Source organism: Ictidomys tridecemlineatus, chromosome 11 (assembly GCF_052094955.1).
Source record: "Ictidomys tridecemlineatus isolate mIctTri1 chromosome 11, mIctTri1.hap1, whole genome shotgun sequence".
In the NCBI taxonomy this organism is placed as follows: domain Eukaryota; kingdom Metazoa; phylum Chordata; class Mammalia; order Rodentia; family Sciuridae; genus Ictidomys; species Ictidomys tridecemlineatus.
Window position 1 is genome coordinate 110,324,931 of NC_135487.1, and position 16,771 is coordinate 110,341,701.

A 16,771-nucleotide genomic window follows, 5' to 3' on the forward strand; every position below is an offset into this window, starting at 1 on the left:
GCACTTGTTATCATCTGTCTTCATAATTATAACCATATTAGTGAGTGTGAAGTTACATTTCACTCTGGTTTTTATTTGCTCTTGCCTAAAGGTTAATGTCACGGAGAATTTTTATACTACTTACTGGTAATTTGTACATCTTCTTCGAAAAATGAGTATTAACCATGTTTGTTTGTTTTTTCTTGTTTTTTATATTTTATGATGTTTTCACATCTTAAAAAGCTTGTTGGCTGGGTAAGACTGCCCCTCCCATGGGAAGCTAATTCCTAAGATAGTAAACAACTTACTTGTATATAACACATCTTGTATTTGCAAACCAACCAATAGTATTCCTATTTTTTTCCTTTCTTATTTTACCAAAGCACTGAGAGGCACAGTAACTTGCCTGAAGAAACAAAACTGAGAAATATTAGAAGCTGAATTAGACAGCTAAATAAAGTTTAATATGACAAAGATTTGATTTTCCCAATCAGTTCTGAATTAAACTGAAAAACACTAAATCTAATTACATTCAATAAACATTAAAAACCTTACAATTTAATGCCAGCCACCACACCAGGCTGTAACCTGTTTTCAGGCCAGGACACACCAGAGCCTTACCAGTACAGCAGTAGTTTTCCAGCTATGCTGCCTAGGCATCCAATGCTCAGGTGACAAAGCAGTGTCCTGAAAGCCAACAGAGGCAGCAAACAGAACAGCCCCAGCTGTGAAGTTTGCCCTCACAGTGAAAAATACAAACAAAAAGCTCTTCTTGACTTACTTTTAGTTTCCAACATTGACCAGTATCTACACAATTAGGATTTATCTGCTGAAAATTCAGTAAGTAAACAATGACAAGACAAAGGCAAATGCAAGTACAAATAAGATTTAAACAATGCAAAATAATTAGCAAACTACCTCTTCCAGTTCAGAGACAGCGAATACTACTTTTTCAATGGTTTCTCCATGAATCTCCAGAAACCGCCTTACAGTGCCTAATGAAGAGAAAAAGAAAGATTATTCAATAAGAAATTCTCTGTGCATAAATAAAAAGTAAACTCTTCAAAGTTTTATTTTTATAAGGGATTCTCCTCACTTAATTCAGTCTGCTCGGTGAGCCCTTACCAGAGAAGCCTGCCTGGACTGCCCTTCATAAAAACTTTTCTGATTTGTTTTCTTCCAGAGGCATTTTATGGAAGTCCTTGCTTACTGTATATCCTCTCTGCCTTCAATCATTGTCCACCAGGATGAAAGCTCCATAACAGCATACCTCCTTACTGCTCTTCTTGCAGTGTCTGTAACAGTGCCTGGCCAGAGAAGATGCCAACTCCAAAAAATTCTGCCTTATGCAGCATAGTTCTCTTATTCCCTGGGGCCTCTCTTTGATCAGAATGATCTAGCACAAGTGGAAAGTACAAGTGTCCTTCCATTCATTCAGTCAAAGTATCAGATGCCCTATTTAGTTCTTTATCTCTTCACAAAATAAAAGCTAATTTTTTTTCTTAATTTTGTGTTAAACTGATATTTCTCTATCAAATTTCTAATAACAAGACACAATGGCCTGGTGGATCCAATATGGCGGTGGGCGCGGAGAGATCAAGTCTCTCACCTCTTCAGCTGCGTGGGCATAGGGAGTCGTAAACTGTCTAAATGCTGTTTGCTCAGGATCACTAGGCAATGCTGAGCTGACGTGGATCTGGGGCGAACAGTCTGGGCCTCTCAGAACACACACCGAGCCCGGATCGGCTTCATTCAAGCTCCCGTTCGCCTGCTTCTCGCAGCCTAACTGCTGTGACTCAGCACTAACGATCCCGCTGAAACAACTGATGGGCCCTTCTGATCCTACGGAGGTTAATGCCAACAGAGCCTTCATAGGCAGCGGCCACAGGATTGAAACGGGGCTTGGGAGAGACAGTCAGGACCCACCTGTTGCATTGGTCACCCGGCAAAGGGAACGAACTGTTGCCATTTGAGTGGGATACCACAATGGCAGAGAACTGACGTCACCAGAATGCGGTGGAGAAGATGACTTCATTGAAACCAGCGGCGACAGGTGTGTAATCCCCTAGCCTTCCCTCTCCATACAGCGGGGAAACCTTAAGGGCCCCTCCCAGCTTTCCCATGAGCGCGATAGCCAGACCGAGGGAACCAGGAGTGGCGCAGGACCCGCGGCGCAGAACTCCCAGCTACTGCTCCCACCAGTGCTGACAACTGAGGTCTCTTGCACCAGCTACCGGGGGCGTGGCTACTGGAGGGCAAGCAAAATTCGCTGAGAGTTCTCAGCCTCAAGCTCTACAAACTTAGGGTCTGAGGGAATGGCAAACAGGGAGAGTGTTCCCAGTTGTTCATGAAAACAGGGCTCCCGGGAGCAGCAGACCTGGCATGTAGCCAGTATTGTGGTGAGAGTCACCGGTGAGCGGGGCCTGGCTTGAGGAAAAGTGGGGAAGTGACTAGACACAAGAGGAGGCCCTAGGCACTCAGGATTGGAGACACGCCCAGTCTGGGAGGAGCAGCTGCTGCACAGTGATTGGTTCCCGCATATTGAGAGGAGAAGCTTGGCCCGGTGGGCACAGCTCCACCTACTGGAAGAGAAGTTAATCAAACTCTAAGACTGCATTTATTAATTTTTTTTAATTTGGTTTTTTTTTCATTTTCATTTTGTTTTGTTGTTTTTTAAATTTTTTTAATTTTTTTTAATTTAAATTTTTATTATTTTTATTATTTTTTAAAATTATTTTCTTTTTTTATTTTCTATTTTTTTCTTCTGTCTTTTCATTTCTTTTCAATTTTCTTATTCCCCCCTTCCTTGAATTCTACCTGCTTACTCTCATTCTCTTTAGTGACTTCTTCTCTTCCCTTCTAATACCTTTCCTCCCAAGCATCAAATAAATTTATAAGAGTAAACAGTAACTCAGCAGTCAAACAGAACAAGAAGTAACATGAGCAGCATGAAAAAGCAAGGAAGAAAAGGAGTACAAATAATGCAGGACAGCCTAAATATTCAGGAGGACCTAGAGTCATCAGAAAAATGGTCAAATAAAGAACTTAAGGAACACCTTAGACAGATGGAATGGAACCTTAAAGAGGATATGAGACAGCAAATTCAAACAGTGTAAGAACACATTGAAAATGAATTACATAAACAGATAAAAGAAGAAGTTAAGCATCTTTATCAGGAGATAGAGATTATAAAAAAAATCAAACAATAATTCTACAAATGAAGGAAACTATAAACCAAATTAAAAACTCAAATGAGAGTATCACTAACAGAGTGGAGCAAGTAGAAGCCAGAACATCAGATAATGAAGACAAAATATATCATCTTGAAAAGAATCTAGCCAACTCAGAAAGGCTGGTAAAAAATCATGAGAAAAACATCCAAGAGATATGGGATAACATTAAGAAAACAAGAGTCACTGGGAAAGGAAAGTATAGAGATTCAAAACAAGGGAATGAGTAACCTGCTGAATGAAATAATTACAGAAAACTTTCCAGAAATAAAAAAGGAAACGGATATACAAATTGTAGATGCATGCAGGACACTGAGCATACAAAATCACAGTAGACCAACGCCAAGACACATTGTTATGAAGATATCCAATATACAGAACAAAGAGAAAATATTAAAAGCTACAAGAGAAAGGAGGCAGATTACATTCAGGGGTAAACCAATAAGGTTAACAATGGATTTTTCATCATAGACACTGAAAGCAAGAAGGTCATGGAACAATGTATTTCAAACACTGAAAGACAATGGATGCCAACCAAGAATTCTGTATCCAGCAAAATTAAGCTTCAGGTACGACAACGAAATAAAAATCTTTCATGATAAACAAAAGTTAAAAGAATTTGCAGCCAGAAAACCAGCACTGCAAAGCATCTTGAGCAAAACACTACACGAGGAAGAAATGAAAAACAATAACCAAAACCAGCAGTGGGAAGTGCCTCAGTAAAGACAGAGGGTGGGGGAAAGCTAATCATGGAGGAAACAAACTAAATTTAAAAAAAAATACATAATCAAACATGGCTGGAAGTATAAACCATATATCAATAGTAACTCTAAATGTTAATGGCTTAAACTCTCCAATAAAGCGACATAGGCTGGTAACATGGATTAAAAAAACAAATAAATGAGCTCACAGTTCATCTCAAAGCCCTAGAAAAGGAAGAGCAAAACAACAGCAAATGTAGCAGAAGGCAAGAAATAATTAAAATCAGAGCGGAAATCAACAAAATTGAAACAAAAGAAACTATTGAAAAAATTAACAAAACTAAAAGTTGGTTCTTCGAAAAAATAAATAAGATCGACAGACCCTTAGCCATGCTAGCGAAGAGAAGAAGAGAGAGAACTCAAATTACTAACATACAGGATGAAAAAGGCAATACCACTACAGATGCTACAGAAATACAGAAGACAATTAGAAATTATTTTGAAAATCTATATTCCAATAAAATAGAAGATAGTGAAGACATCGATAAATTTCTTAAGACATATGATTTGCCCAGACTGAGTCAGGAGGATACACACAATTTGAACAGACCAATATCAATGGATGAAATTGAAGAAGCAATCAAAAGACTACCAAGCAAGAAAAGCCCAGGACCGGATGGGTATACAGCGGAGTTTTACAAAACCTTTAAAGAAAAATTAATACCAATACTTTTCAAGTTATTTCAGAAAATAGAAAAAGAGGGAGCTCTTCCAAATTCATTCTATGAGACCAACATCACCCTGATTCCGAAACCAGACAAAGACACCTCAAAGAAAGAAAACTACAGACCAATATCTCTATTGAACATAGATGCAAAAATCCTCAATAAAATTCTGGCGAATCGGATACAAAAACACATCAAAAAAATTGTGCACCATGAGATCAAGTAGGATTCATCCCTGGGATGCAAGGATGGTTCAATATACGGAAATCAATAAATGTTATTCACCACATCAATAGACTTAAAGATAAGAACCATATGATCATCTCGATAGATGCAGAAAAAGCATTCGACAAAGTACAGCATCCCTTTATGTTCAAAACATTAGAAAAACTAGAGATAACAGGAACTTACGTCAACATTGTAAAAGCTATCTATGCCAAGCCTCAGGCTAGCATCATTCTGAATGGAGAAAAATTGAAGGCACTCCCTCTAAAATCTGGAACAAGACAGGGATGCCCTCTATCACCAGTTCTATTCAATATAGTTCTCGAAACACTGGCCAGAGCAATTAGACAGACGAAAGAAATTAAAGGCATAAAAATAGGAAAAGAAGAACTTAAATTATCAACATTTACAGAAGACATGATTCTATACCTAGAAGACCCAAAAGGGTCTACAAAAAAACTACTAGAACCAATAAATGAATTCAGCAAAGTGGCAGGATATAAAATCAACACCCATAAATCAAAGGCATTTCTGTATATCAGCGACAAAATTTCTGAAACGGAAATGAGGAAAAACATTCCATTCACAATATCCTCAAAAAAAATAAAATACTTGGGAATCAACCTAACAAAAGAGGTGAAAGATTTATAAAATGAAAACTACAGAACTCTAAAGAGAGAAGTAGAAGAAGATCTTAGAAGATGGAAAAATATACCCTGTTCATGGATAGGCAGAACTAACATCATCAAAATGGTGATATTACCAAAAGTTCTCTATAGGTTTAATGCAATGCCAATCAAAATCCCAACGGCATTTCTTGTAGAAATAGATAAAGCAATCATGAAATTCATATGGAAAAATAAAAGACTCAGAATAGCAAAAGCAATTCTAAGCAGGAAGTGTGAATCAGGTGGCATAGCGATACCAGATTTCAAACTATATTACAGAGCAATAGTAACAAAAACAGCATGGTACTGGTACCAAAACAGGTGGGTGGACCAATGGTACAGAATAGAGGACACAGAGACTAATCCACAAAGTTACAACTATCTTATATTTGATAAAGGGGCTAAAAGCATGCAATGGAAGAAGGATAGCATCTTCAACAAATGGTGTTGGGAAAACTGGAAATCCATATGCAACAAAATGAAACTGAATCCCCTCCTCTCGCCATGCACAAAAGTTAACTCAAAATGGATCAAGGAGCTTGATATCAAATCAGAGACTCTGCATCTGATAGAAGAAAAAGTTGGCTCCGATCTACATATTGTGGGGTCAGGGGCTCCAAATTCTTTAATAGGACACCCATAGCACAAGAGTTAATAACAAGAATCAACAAATGGGACTTACTTAAACTAAAAAGTTTTTTCTCAGCAAGAGAAACAATAAGAGAGGTAAATAGGGAACCTACATCATGGGAACAAATTTTTACTCCTCACACTTCAGATAGAGCCCTAATATCCAGAGATTACAAAGAACTCAAAAAATTAAACAATAAGATAACAAATAACCCAATCAACAAATGGGCCAAGGACCTGAACAGACACTTCTCAGAGGAGGACATACAATCAATCAACAAGTATATGAAAAAATGCTCACCATCTCTAGCAGTCAGAGAAATGCAAATCAAAACCACCCTAAGATACCATCTCACTCCAGTAAGATTGGCAGCCATTCTGAGGTCAAACAACAACAAGTGCTGGTGAGGATGTGGGGAAAAGGGTACTCTTGTACATTGCTGGTAGGAAAGCAGTATGGAGATTCCTGGGAAAGCTGGGAATGGAACCACCATTTGACCTAGCTATTGCCCTTCTCGGACTATTCCCTGAAGACCTTAAAAGAGCGTACTACAGGGATACTGCCACATTGATGTTCATAGCAGCACAACTCACAATAGCTAGACTATGGAACCAACCCAGATGCCCTTCAATAGATGAATGTTAAAAAAAAAATTGTGGCATTTATGCACATGGAGTATTACCATGGAGTATTACGCAGCACTAAAAAATGACAAAATCATGGAATTTGCAGGGAAATGGATGGCACTAGAGCAGATTATGCTAAGTGAAGCTAGCCAATCCCTAAAAAACAAATGCCAAATGTCTTCTTTGATATAATGAGAGCAACTAAGAACAGAGCAGGGAGGAAGAGCAGGAGGAAAACATTAACATTAAACAGAGACATGAGGTGGGAGGGAAACGGAGAGAAAAGGGAAAATGCATGGAAATGAAAGGAGACCTTCATTGTTATACAAAATTACATATAAGAGGTTGTGAGGGGAATGGGAAAATAAACAAGGAGAGAAATGAATTACAGTAGATGGGGTAGAGAGAGAAGATGGGAGGGGATAGTAGAGGATAGGAAAGGTAGCAGAATACAACAGTTCTAATATGGCATTATGTAAAAATGTGGATGTGTAACCGATGTGATTCTGCAATCTGTATTTGGGGTAATAATGGGAGTTCATAACCCACTTGAATCTAATGTATGAAATAGGATATGTCAAGAGCTTTGTAATGTTTTGAACAAGCAATAAAAAAAAAGACATAATGATCTTCATTTTCAGATCTTCATTTACTGAAGAACAAGATTTTATTCTTTAATCCCCATGGCCTACAGAATACTTTTTACAACATTTTTATTTTCTTGATATACATATTCTCCTCAACTCACTATTTATTGGTTAGGTTTACCTCAGGTGCTGATGGCTCCCAAATCTTCACATTCTGTTATTTGAACAAAAGAATCTGAATTACCTATGGCTTATTAGATATATCTGCCCCAATAACCCACAGATATCTCAAACTTGGTGTATCCAAATCTCTACTTCTGCCTTTCCCCCGTGTTCCTTATCTGAGTTACAAATCAATAACCAACTAGAATCCTGAATTTGCTTTGATATTTCCTTCACTTCTTTCCTCATCCTGCATTTTCAAATGGTTCACATGATCATGAAATTCTATTTACTTCTAATATTTCTAATACCTACACCTTCTCCATTTTAACTGCTTTCAGGCTTTTAATGCTCAGCAGATGTTTTGGCAAATAAGCTCCTAAATGTTCACTTTGTTTTTCATTTCTAAAACTATACATTCACAGTTGCCTGAGTTATGCTAACTTCTTATTAAACACTTGTGATCGGTCTGTGCTGCTTATGGATTAAGATTCAAAGTGCCTAGCATGACACTCCTTACTTTAACTCCCAAGTATCTCCCCCTACTCCTTGCTGCTCGTATGTAGGATGGTCCTTGACTTATAATGGTTTGAGTTTGACTTATGACTTTTCAGCTTCACAATAGGTTTACGGGACGGTAACCTCATCTTAAGTTGAGGAGCATCTGTAATGGTTTGAACAGCCTTCTAGCTGTGAACTCCTCACACATGTTAAGCTGTACTGTGGATTTTTGAGGCCAAGTGTATTTTATAATAACATATATCAATTAAGGCCTAGCATATCTTGGGCTATGACGTGCAATCATTCAAAAGATTAGCCAGTAACTGAATTAACAATGTTTGGCTCTGGTTAGATATAGATCATATGCTACTTGCCTTGGTCAAAGTTGCATTTCAAGAATCTAGTAGAGCAGGCCCATTTATTAAAAGATTGAACAAATATTTATGGATCTCGCTCTCCTTTTTAAAAATATTTTTTAGTTATTGATGAATCTTTATTTTTATTTATTTGTATTTGATGCTGAGAATCAAACCCAGCGCCTCACACAAGCTAAGCTATGTACAAGCCCAGTCCTATGGCTATCTTTTAAGTAACAAATTTATTTTTCATTTCTTTATTCTTCTGTAATGCTTTTTTCTTAAAAAATGAACTTGCAAAAAGGGATTTTCTTTTCTCCTATTTACTTTAACACCAAGTTTTAATATTCACACATAACAATTCCTCAGTACATAACTGTGGTATTTTCTTTGGAAGACAAAGCATAATACCAAATAGTAAGCAAACTGAATTTCCAGAGTTCATTTAGAAAAGTAATCCTTCAAAAGGTGAGAAAGGAATGATCTCATGACTCTCAGTTTTTAGTACTGTCAGTCTATTGTTTCTTTCAAAGTTTCATCTGTGCACTATTCTCTGCAACCAATCATTTAGTGAAGCTTAGCATTTAGTGAAGATCCTTTAACTGATGAGAATGACATCTGAGGCATTAAAATTTCCAGCACAAAAACACAATAAGAAGAAACACCATCTTTTTTCTTACCCCTATACATTCTTGTGTAAAGTACAGAGCCTAGTATGCAGTAGGCACTCCAATTTTGTTGAATGAATAAACAGCCTGATAATTTTATTTCGATGTGAATGTTTTGTTAGGTTTTTTTCTTTCTTTCTTTCTTACTTTCTTTCTTTCTTTTTTTTTTTTAAAGAAGAACTGCACATGAACTATGAAAAAAAAAAAGGTTGTGGCTCAGTGATAAGAGCGCTTGCCTAGCATTATAAGGCACTGGGTTCAATCCTTAGCACCACATAAAAATAAATAAATAAAACAAAGGAATTGTGTCCATCTACAACTAAAAAAAAAAATTAAAAAAAGAAAAGATAGTATTCATTTATCTATGAAGAAGATATTACTTAGGTTTGACGAAACCTAAGATGAAATAAATTTTGCAAACAATTTAATAAATAAGAAAGCTTTCTATACTAAGAAAATAAGAGTTAAATTATTAAGTTTGTTCTTGGCCAATATATGCTACAAAAGTACACATATCATTTGCTTTTCAAATGCTTAAGAAAGTATTCAAGCAAAGGGCACCTTATCTCCATTTGTACAGATTTTTAAAAAAAGAGATGCAGTCGTTATTCTATTGGTTTAAAGATGTAACGAGCCAAATGGACCTTATAATATAAATTAACTTGCTTACTTTAAGAGCTGCACATTTTCTCTTTGTCAATTAAATTTCTAAAAACTGCTTCAATACAAGTCCCTTAATATCTGCTATTGACCTTATCTGCCATTACCAGTTACTCTCAAAGTTGACTTTCTTATAGTTAGCTTGGAACAGTGATTTACCTCAGAACACAGAGCTAGAGTTGAACAAGTAAAGCACATGCCTGTAATCCCAATGGCTCTGGAGGCAGAGGAGGGAGAATCCCAAGTTCAAAGCCAGCCTCAGCAACTTAGTGAGCCCTAAGCAACTTAGCAAGATCCTGTTCCAAAATCAAAAATTGAAAAGGGCTTGGGATGTGGCTCACTAGTTAAGTGCTCCTGAGTTCAATCCCCAGAACCAAAAAAAAAAAAAAAAAAAAAAAAAAAAATCCACAATATTCTCAATTCCCTATTTAAAGCATTTTCTAAAAGATGCTGCCTCTTTAAAATCTGGCCTTATGATTACTTTGATTAAAAATGCAAAGTAAAATCAACTATGCAATAAGGAAGCAAGGGTTAAGTCAAATCAAAGAATACCAAGCCTGCCAAAAACCTTGCCAGAAACAATGATATCAAAGGGATTTTCGCTTTCACAAGGCACCACTTACAGAACATGCAGGTTGTAACATGTGGTCTTCCAATGAAGCAATTCTAACTCAGAGTCTAGTCAAACAGGCAGGTTAATAGACGAGGGAGTCAGAAAGCCTGGACATATGTTCTAAGTCTGCCTGGTCCTGAGAACATGATAAATTTGAGTCCCTTTTGTTAGTACAATGATACCACCTACTTAAAACATAGGGTTGGTTGTTAAGAAAATGAAACAGACTTTTTATTTGCTCCTCTTAAAAATACATATTTCTTGAGCAAGTACCATGTCAAGCATTCTTGACAAATTCCCAGGAAAGATGCATTGTAGCTACAAAGATTTATAAACTCTGGAAATAAAAAGATGAAAAGATAATATCCCTACCACTCAAGGAGCATACTCCAATATAACGTATATAAAATAAAATTATAAAATATGATTTACCACAAAATCATTGAGCAGTGTTGATTTTAATTTTTAAAACAGCTTGTAATTAAATAAAACTATTTAAGACTGAACAAGTCTCACTTCAAGTTTTAGGTTATATAATAATAATAGGTTTAGGTCATATAATAATAATTTGATACTGAAGGTGTATGTATATATGTGTGTGCGTGCATATATATATGTATGTGTGTGTGTGCGCGTGTGCATATGTGAATGTGTGTGTTTTATATATGTGTGTGTGTGTGTGTGTATGTATGTATATATATATATATATATATATATATATATATATATATAAATAATTTTTTGGCTTTGGTGGTGGATATAAGACTTCGAGCTCCTCATTTTAAAATTCTAGAAATAAAAGGGGTCTTAAAGATCATTTAGCTTCTTTCCCAAATAAGATTGTTTTCTAAAATATCATGAATCTTCTGCATGCATGTTTTCAGTGACAAGAAAGTCACTAAAATACTCTTCAGTTATAGATAGTTCTATCTGAAATGGAACCAAAATCCCCTGTCCTTGCAACTTGGTCTTAGATCTTGCTTTCTATCACACGCATTCTTGTGCAATCCTTATGAGGATCTGTAAACTTCCTGAAATAGCTTGTAAATACTATGCTTATACACATTCTTCTGGATAAAAGGTCCACAGAGTTCTTTCACTGGATGCACAATGTAGTTTATGATATACCCCATACTCCCAAGAACTATTGCTCAAGAAATATAGCACAGAATATGTGCGCATTGAGAACTCTTCGGGTATTTGAAGACAGATATCACATTCCCTAAAAGGAGAATACCACTAAGGTTTCAAGCTATTTGTCCTCTAGTTTGTCTGTGTCTCAGGAGCTATGACATTCAGGAGTGAACTTGAGATGTGATCTGAACCTGCATATAATACAGTAAGACCATGGACTCTATGAAGCTAAACAGTGTATTTTGTGCATATGGACTAAACTTAGGGTCTTACATCCCATGAGTAAGCAAGCATTCTACCACTGAATACAAGTCTTTGTCTCAGTCAACATGCTCCCCAAGGTGCACATCTCTCTACCAATTCCCTCCAAAAAGCCACACTGGCTGTGGCCACATGGAGCCTGACAAGTCAGCATGGCCAGATGAACCCTGTTTGATGAATGCCAGTAAATCAAAAGTGGGGTAGACCCAAAGTAAGATTGCAGGAAAGTTACTCAAAGGCTAATAGATAGGGTCGATACTTTCTAAGACCCGATTAGCACAAATTTTGACCTTTAGCACTGGTACTTTTTCAAAACCTGATTAGCATAAATTTGGATTAATAGTGTTGACCCAAGAGCTATATAAAACCCTAGGCAAGCACACCAAAGTTGCAACCCCTATTGGGTTCCTTTTTGATCTGTGAGAGCTGTGTCTTTTCTTCTCACTTGAATAAATCCTAGTATTTTACATCCACTCTTCCTTGTCTGTGGATTTTTTAGAATGTGTGACACAAGAAACTGGAAAGAAAAAATTGGTGGTGAGCTCCTGGCATCTGCTACAACACTAAAGGGCAGAGCCTGCCATTAAAGAGCTAGTATACACCATTCAATAGTAGTGGAGAAGAATTTGGTTTTACCAGCTGTGACCCTTGGAGCTGCTAACACTAAAACAGACTTTCTCAGCTGCCCAGGCCTGCATGCAGCATAAGCAGACCCTACCCACTACCAGAAGCAGAGAATTTAGTTTCATCTCAAGCTCTGGTAATACCATGGAGCTATACCCGAGGCCAACACAATATTTTTATAGCATATATATTACATTTTGGCTCATATTGATTAGACCCATTCTTTCTTTCTTTCTTTTTTGGGTGGTGGTGGTAGGGCTTACAGGGAATTGAACTCAGGGGCACACAACCATTGATCCACAACCCCAGCCCTATTTTGTATTTTATTTAGAGACAGGGTCTCAATGAGTTGCTTAGAGCCTCACTTTTGCTGAACCTGGCTTTGAAATCATAATCCTCCTGTCTCAGCCTCCCAAGCTGCTGGGATTACAGGTATGCACCACTATGCCTGGTGGGATCCATTCTCTTTTAAATCTAAATGCAAGGTTTTATATTTCAAAGCACACTCAAAAGCTACTGTTTAAATTGCAAAGTGATATACAAATATGAAGTATTTTGAATTCATTGTTGCAGCCTACCTGTTAAGATTATTCTGAATCTGATTCAAACCCAAAGCATCAGTCATATTTCCTAATTTGGTATCACTTTTGAATTTAATAAGTGAGTTTTCTGGGCTTTTATTCAAATGGATAAAAATGTTACTGAGAAAGTAAATTGAGAACTCCATAACCTGTCAATAAAAACTTCCTTCTAGGGTGCCACGATCATTTAATCAACTAAACTTCTTTGGCTGTAACTAGTTAAACAGTGATAAAAATATTTTAAGACTTGATTTATGTAGAGTATCCAATATTACTCACGAAGTGCTATGTGTGTTGCATCCTCTAAAGGATAACCTCGTTTTGCAGAATTGATGACACAGAATCCGACAGAAGACATTGACTGCTCTCTGCAATCAAACAGAAAACACAAAAGTTGCATTACAAGCATTTATAATATGTTACAATTCATAACTAATTTCAAAATGCAAATCAATTTCTTCTTTCCTACCTTCTCACAAATTTACTGTAATAATTAACCCAATTGTACTATTCAATAATATATAAGTTAATCACTCTCTTTGGGGGCTACACAATTCAAGTACAAACTGAATAAAATGGGAATAGGTTAAATTCCCAAGTCACTCAAATTTGTCCCATTTATCCTGCTGTTTCAAAAGATCTATCTTCAAGTCCTCCTAAATTATCAAAGTCCTTCAAAGTTTGATTTCGATAATTAGGTTCATCTTCAAGTCCACGGCTTTTAAAACTGCATGGCATGCTATGTCCAGGAAATGAGTAGACTATACTTTGCCAGCTGAAGTACATTTCTGTAGCAGCTGTACAGGGAACTCTCAGCTGCTGTGCGATAGCGGCTCTTGTACTTAGGTCCCACTGTGTGAATGATGAACCGGGCAGCTAGATTAAATCCTTTTGTCAATTTTGCTTCGCCTGTTCGGCAACCTGGGAACAATGGAAATATACTTAAGTCAGGAGGTATTAGGGAAAACAATAAACCAAAGCATAAAACAGAGAAAGTAACAAGAACTTTGAGAAGTTTCAGTCAAAAATGTGGATCAAAAATAAGCATTTACCTCTGTTCCTTCTGATAGTGAAGTAATACAATAAGTATAAACACTAAGGAAATGGAGAGAACATGAAGCAGAGAAGCATCATCAAAATTTTAAGCAATAATAACAAAAACAGCATGGTATTGGCACCAAAATAGGCTGGTAGACCAATGGTACAGAATAGAGGACAGAGAGACTAACCCAAAAAATTATAATTATCTTATATTAGACAAAGGTGCCAAAAACATGCACCTTTTGGAGAAAAGATAGCCTATTCAACAAATGGTGCTGGGAAAACTGAGAATCCATATGCAATAAAATCTCACCATGCACAAAACTCAACTCAAAATGGATGAAGGACTTAGATATACAACCAGAGACCCTGCATCTAATAGAAGAAAAAGTAGGCCCTAATCTCCATCATGTGGGATTAGGCCCCAACTTCCTTAATAAGACTCCTTTGGTGCAAGAATGAAAATGAAGAATCAATAAATGGGATGGACTCAAATTAAAAAGTTTCTTCTCAGCAAAAGAGACATTCTGTGAGGTGAATAGAGGGGCTACATCTTGTGAGCAAATCTTTATCTCTCACACATCAGGTAGAGCACTAATCTCTAGGTTATATAAAGAACTCAAAAAGGTAAACACCAAAAAACCAAATAACCCAACCAATAAATTGGCCAAGGACCTGAAGAGTCACTTCTCAGAAGGGGATATACAATCAATTAACAAATATATGAAAAAAAATGTTCATCATCGCTAGCAATTGGAGAAATAAAAATCAAAACTACTCTAAGATACCATCTCACTCCAATTAGAATGGCAGCTATTATGAAGACCAACAACAATAAGTGTTGGTGAGGATGTGGGGAAAAAGGTACACTCATACACTGCTGGTGGGAATGCAAATTGGTGCAGCCAATATGGAAAGCAGTATGGAGATTCCATTGGAGATCTGGAAATGAAACCACCATTTGACCCAGCTATCCCTCTCCTTGGTCTATACTCAAAGGACTTAAAAACAGCATACTACAGGGACACACTCACATCAATGTTTATAGCAGCACAATTCACAATATCTAAACTGTGGAACCAACCTAGATGTCCTTCAATAGATGAATGGATTAAAAAATGTGGCATATATACATAATGGAATATTATTTAGCAATAAAAGAGAATAAAATCATGGCATTTGCAGGTAAATGGATGGAGTTAGAGAAGACAATACTAAGTGAAATTAGCCAATCCCAAATAACCAAATGTTTTCTCTGATATAAGGAGGCTGATTCATAGTGGGATAGGGACAGGGAGCAAGGGAGGAACAGATGAACTCTAGATAAGGCAGAGGCATGGGAGGGAAAGGGAGGGGGCATGGAGTTAGAAATGATGGTGGAATGTGATGGACATAATTTTCCAAAGTACATGTATAAAGACACGAATTGGTTTGAATATACTTTGTATACAACCAGAGATATGAAAATTTGAGCTCTAATAATAAGAACTGTAATGCATTTCGCTGTCTAAAATATAAATTAAAAATTTTTTTAACGGGCCGAGTCAATAGACTAGAAGGACTGACTGACTTAACATAGAGAAACCTAATAATGGGGTAACCAATATGAAGCAAAGCAGATCTCTACAGAAAACCAGTATTGGATTCAAGATTGCTGTGATTTAAATCCTGAGTCCATGATGTTTCTATTGTTAACAGTGAGCAGGTGCTTGACTCATCATTTCTTATTTAAGGGAGATATTAGTAGTATTTCACAGGATTGAGTTAATATATTTCAAGTGCATGCATGCAGTAGCTATTACTAGTCTTGTTATTACCAGAGAACAGTAGAAAGGTTCAGAAGGAGGAGGCCCTACATACTTCTATAGACTATGCATTGAAGTGGGACCAAAAAGACAATAGGGTTGGAGGTTTGCATAAAATCAGTAAAATCTCCAACAAACCCTCTCCTCCAACAGTACAGCAAGGCAATGATTTTGTTACCAACATAGTAGCAGGGAGAGAGTTTACTCTCTGGAGATGCTAAACTAGAGAGTTTCTAGGTTCCAGAACCTCAAGCACATTAAAAAGAGGAAATGTAAAGTGTAATACTTATTAGTAAAACGTCAAGGCCTCTGCCCCTGTTTTCTAAAAGTTAACACTCAGGCTTGTAATCCCTTGAGCATTCTTTTCTGGGAAATTATGAGGCCTAACCTAAAGGACTCAGAGATTGTGATAATTGAAGAATGTACCCCAATAAAACCATATGGCTTCTGCTCTATCATTTGCTTCAAGATTCCTTAAAAATAATCATTGTCCACTGTGATACTCAATGCAACTATACCCTCAAAACTCATATGTTGAAACCCTATCCCCTAATGTGATAGTATGAAGTCTTTGGGAGGTAATTAGATGTGATCATGAGGATCGAGCCCTCATAAATAAAATTTGTATCCTTCAAAAGTATTCAGAGATCTTGCTTCCTCTTTTCATCACACGAAGATGCAAAGAGAAGTCCGCAATCTCAATACAGAAAAGCTCTCCACCAGAGCCTGAATTGCTGGCACCCTGAACTCAGATCTTCAGCCTCTAGAAATGGTGAAAAATAAATATCTGCCGTTTATGAGTCATCCATCTGTGATACTTTGTTAAACCAGCTTGAACACATTAAGACGTTCTTGCACAAAAACTTCCCATTAGCCTTTTAGTTAGCCTTTAGCCTTTGGTAGGTCAACAAAGAAGTGAGGACAGCCTCTAAGTAAAACAGAAGGGGTACAAAACAAAGTAATGCCCAAGATATTCATAAAGCAGGAAAGGAA

At 36.9% G+C, this 16,771-nt stretch overlaps 1 protein-coding gene across 2 annotated transcripts in view; it reads right to left on the minus strand.

Moving 5' to 3' along the window:
* Positions 1–16,771, minus strand: part of Gdap2 (ganglioside induced differentiation associated protein 2) — a 63,595-nt gene that overhangs the window by 29,472 nt on the left and 17,352 nt on the right. For both annotated transcript variants that reach the window (XM_005334928.5, XM_013362688.4), the window contains 3 exons: positions 13,700–13,853; positions 13,212–13,300; positions 898–974 (listed from right to left, as the gene is read on the minus strand). In XM_005334928.5, coding sequence (XP_005334985.2) covers positions 898–974; positions 13,212–13,300; positions 13,700–13,853 — 320 coding nt within the window. The remainder of the gene's footprint in view (positions 1–897; positions 975–13,211; positions 13,301–13,699; positions 13,854–16,771) is intronic.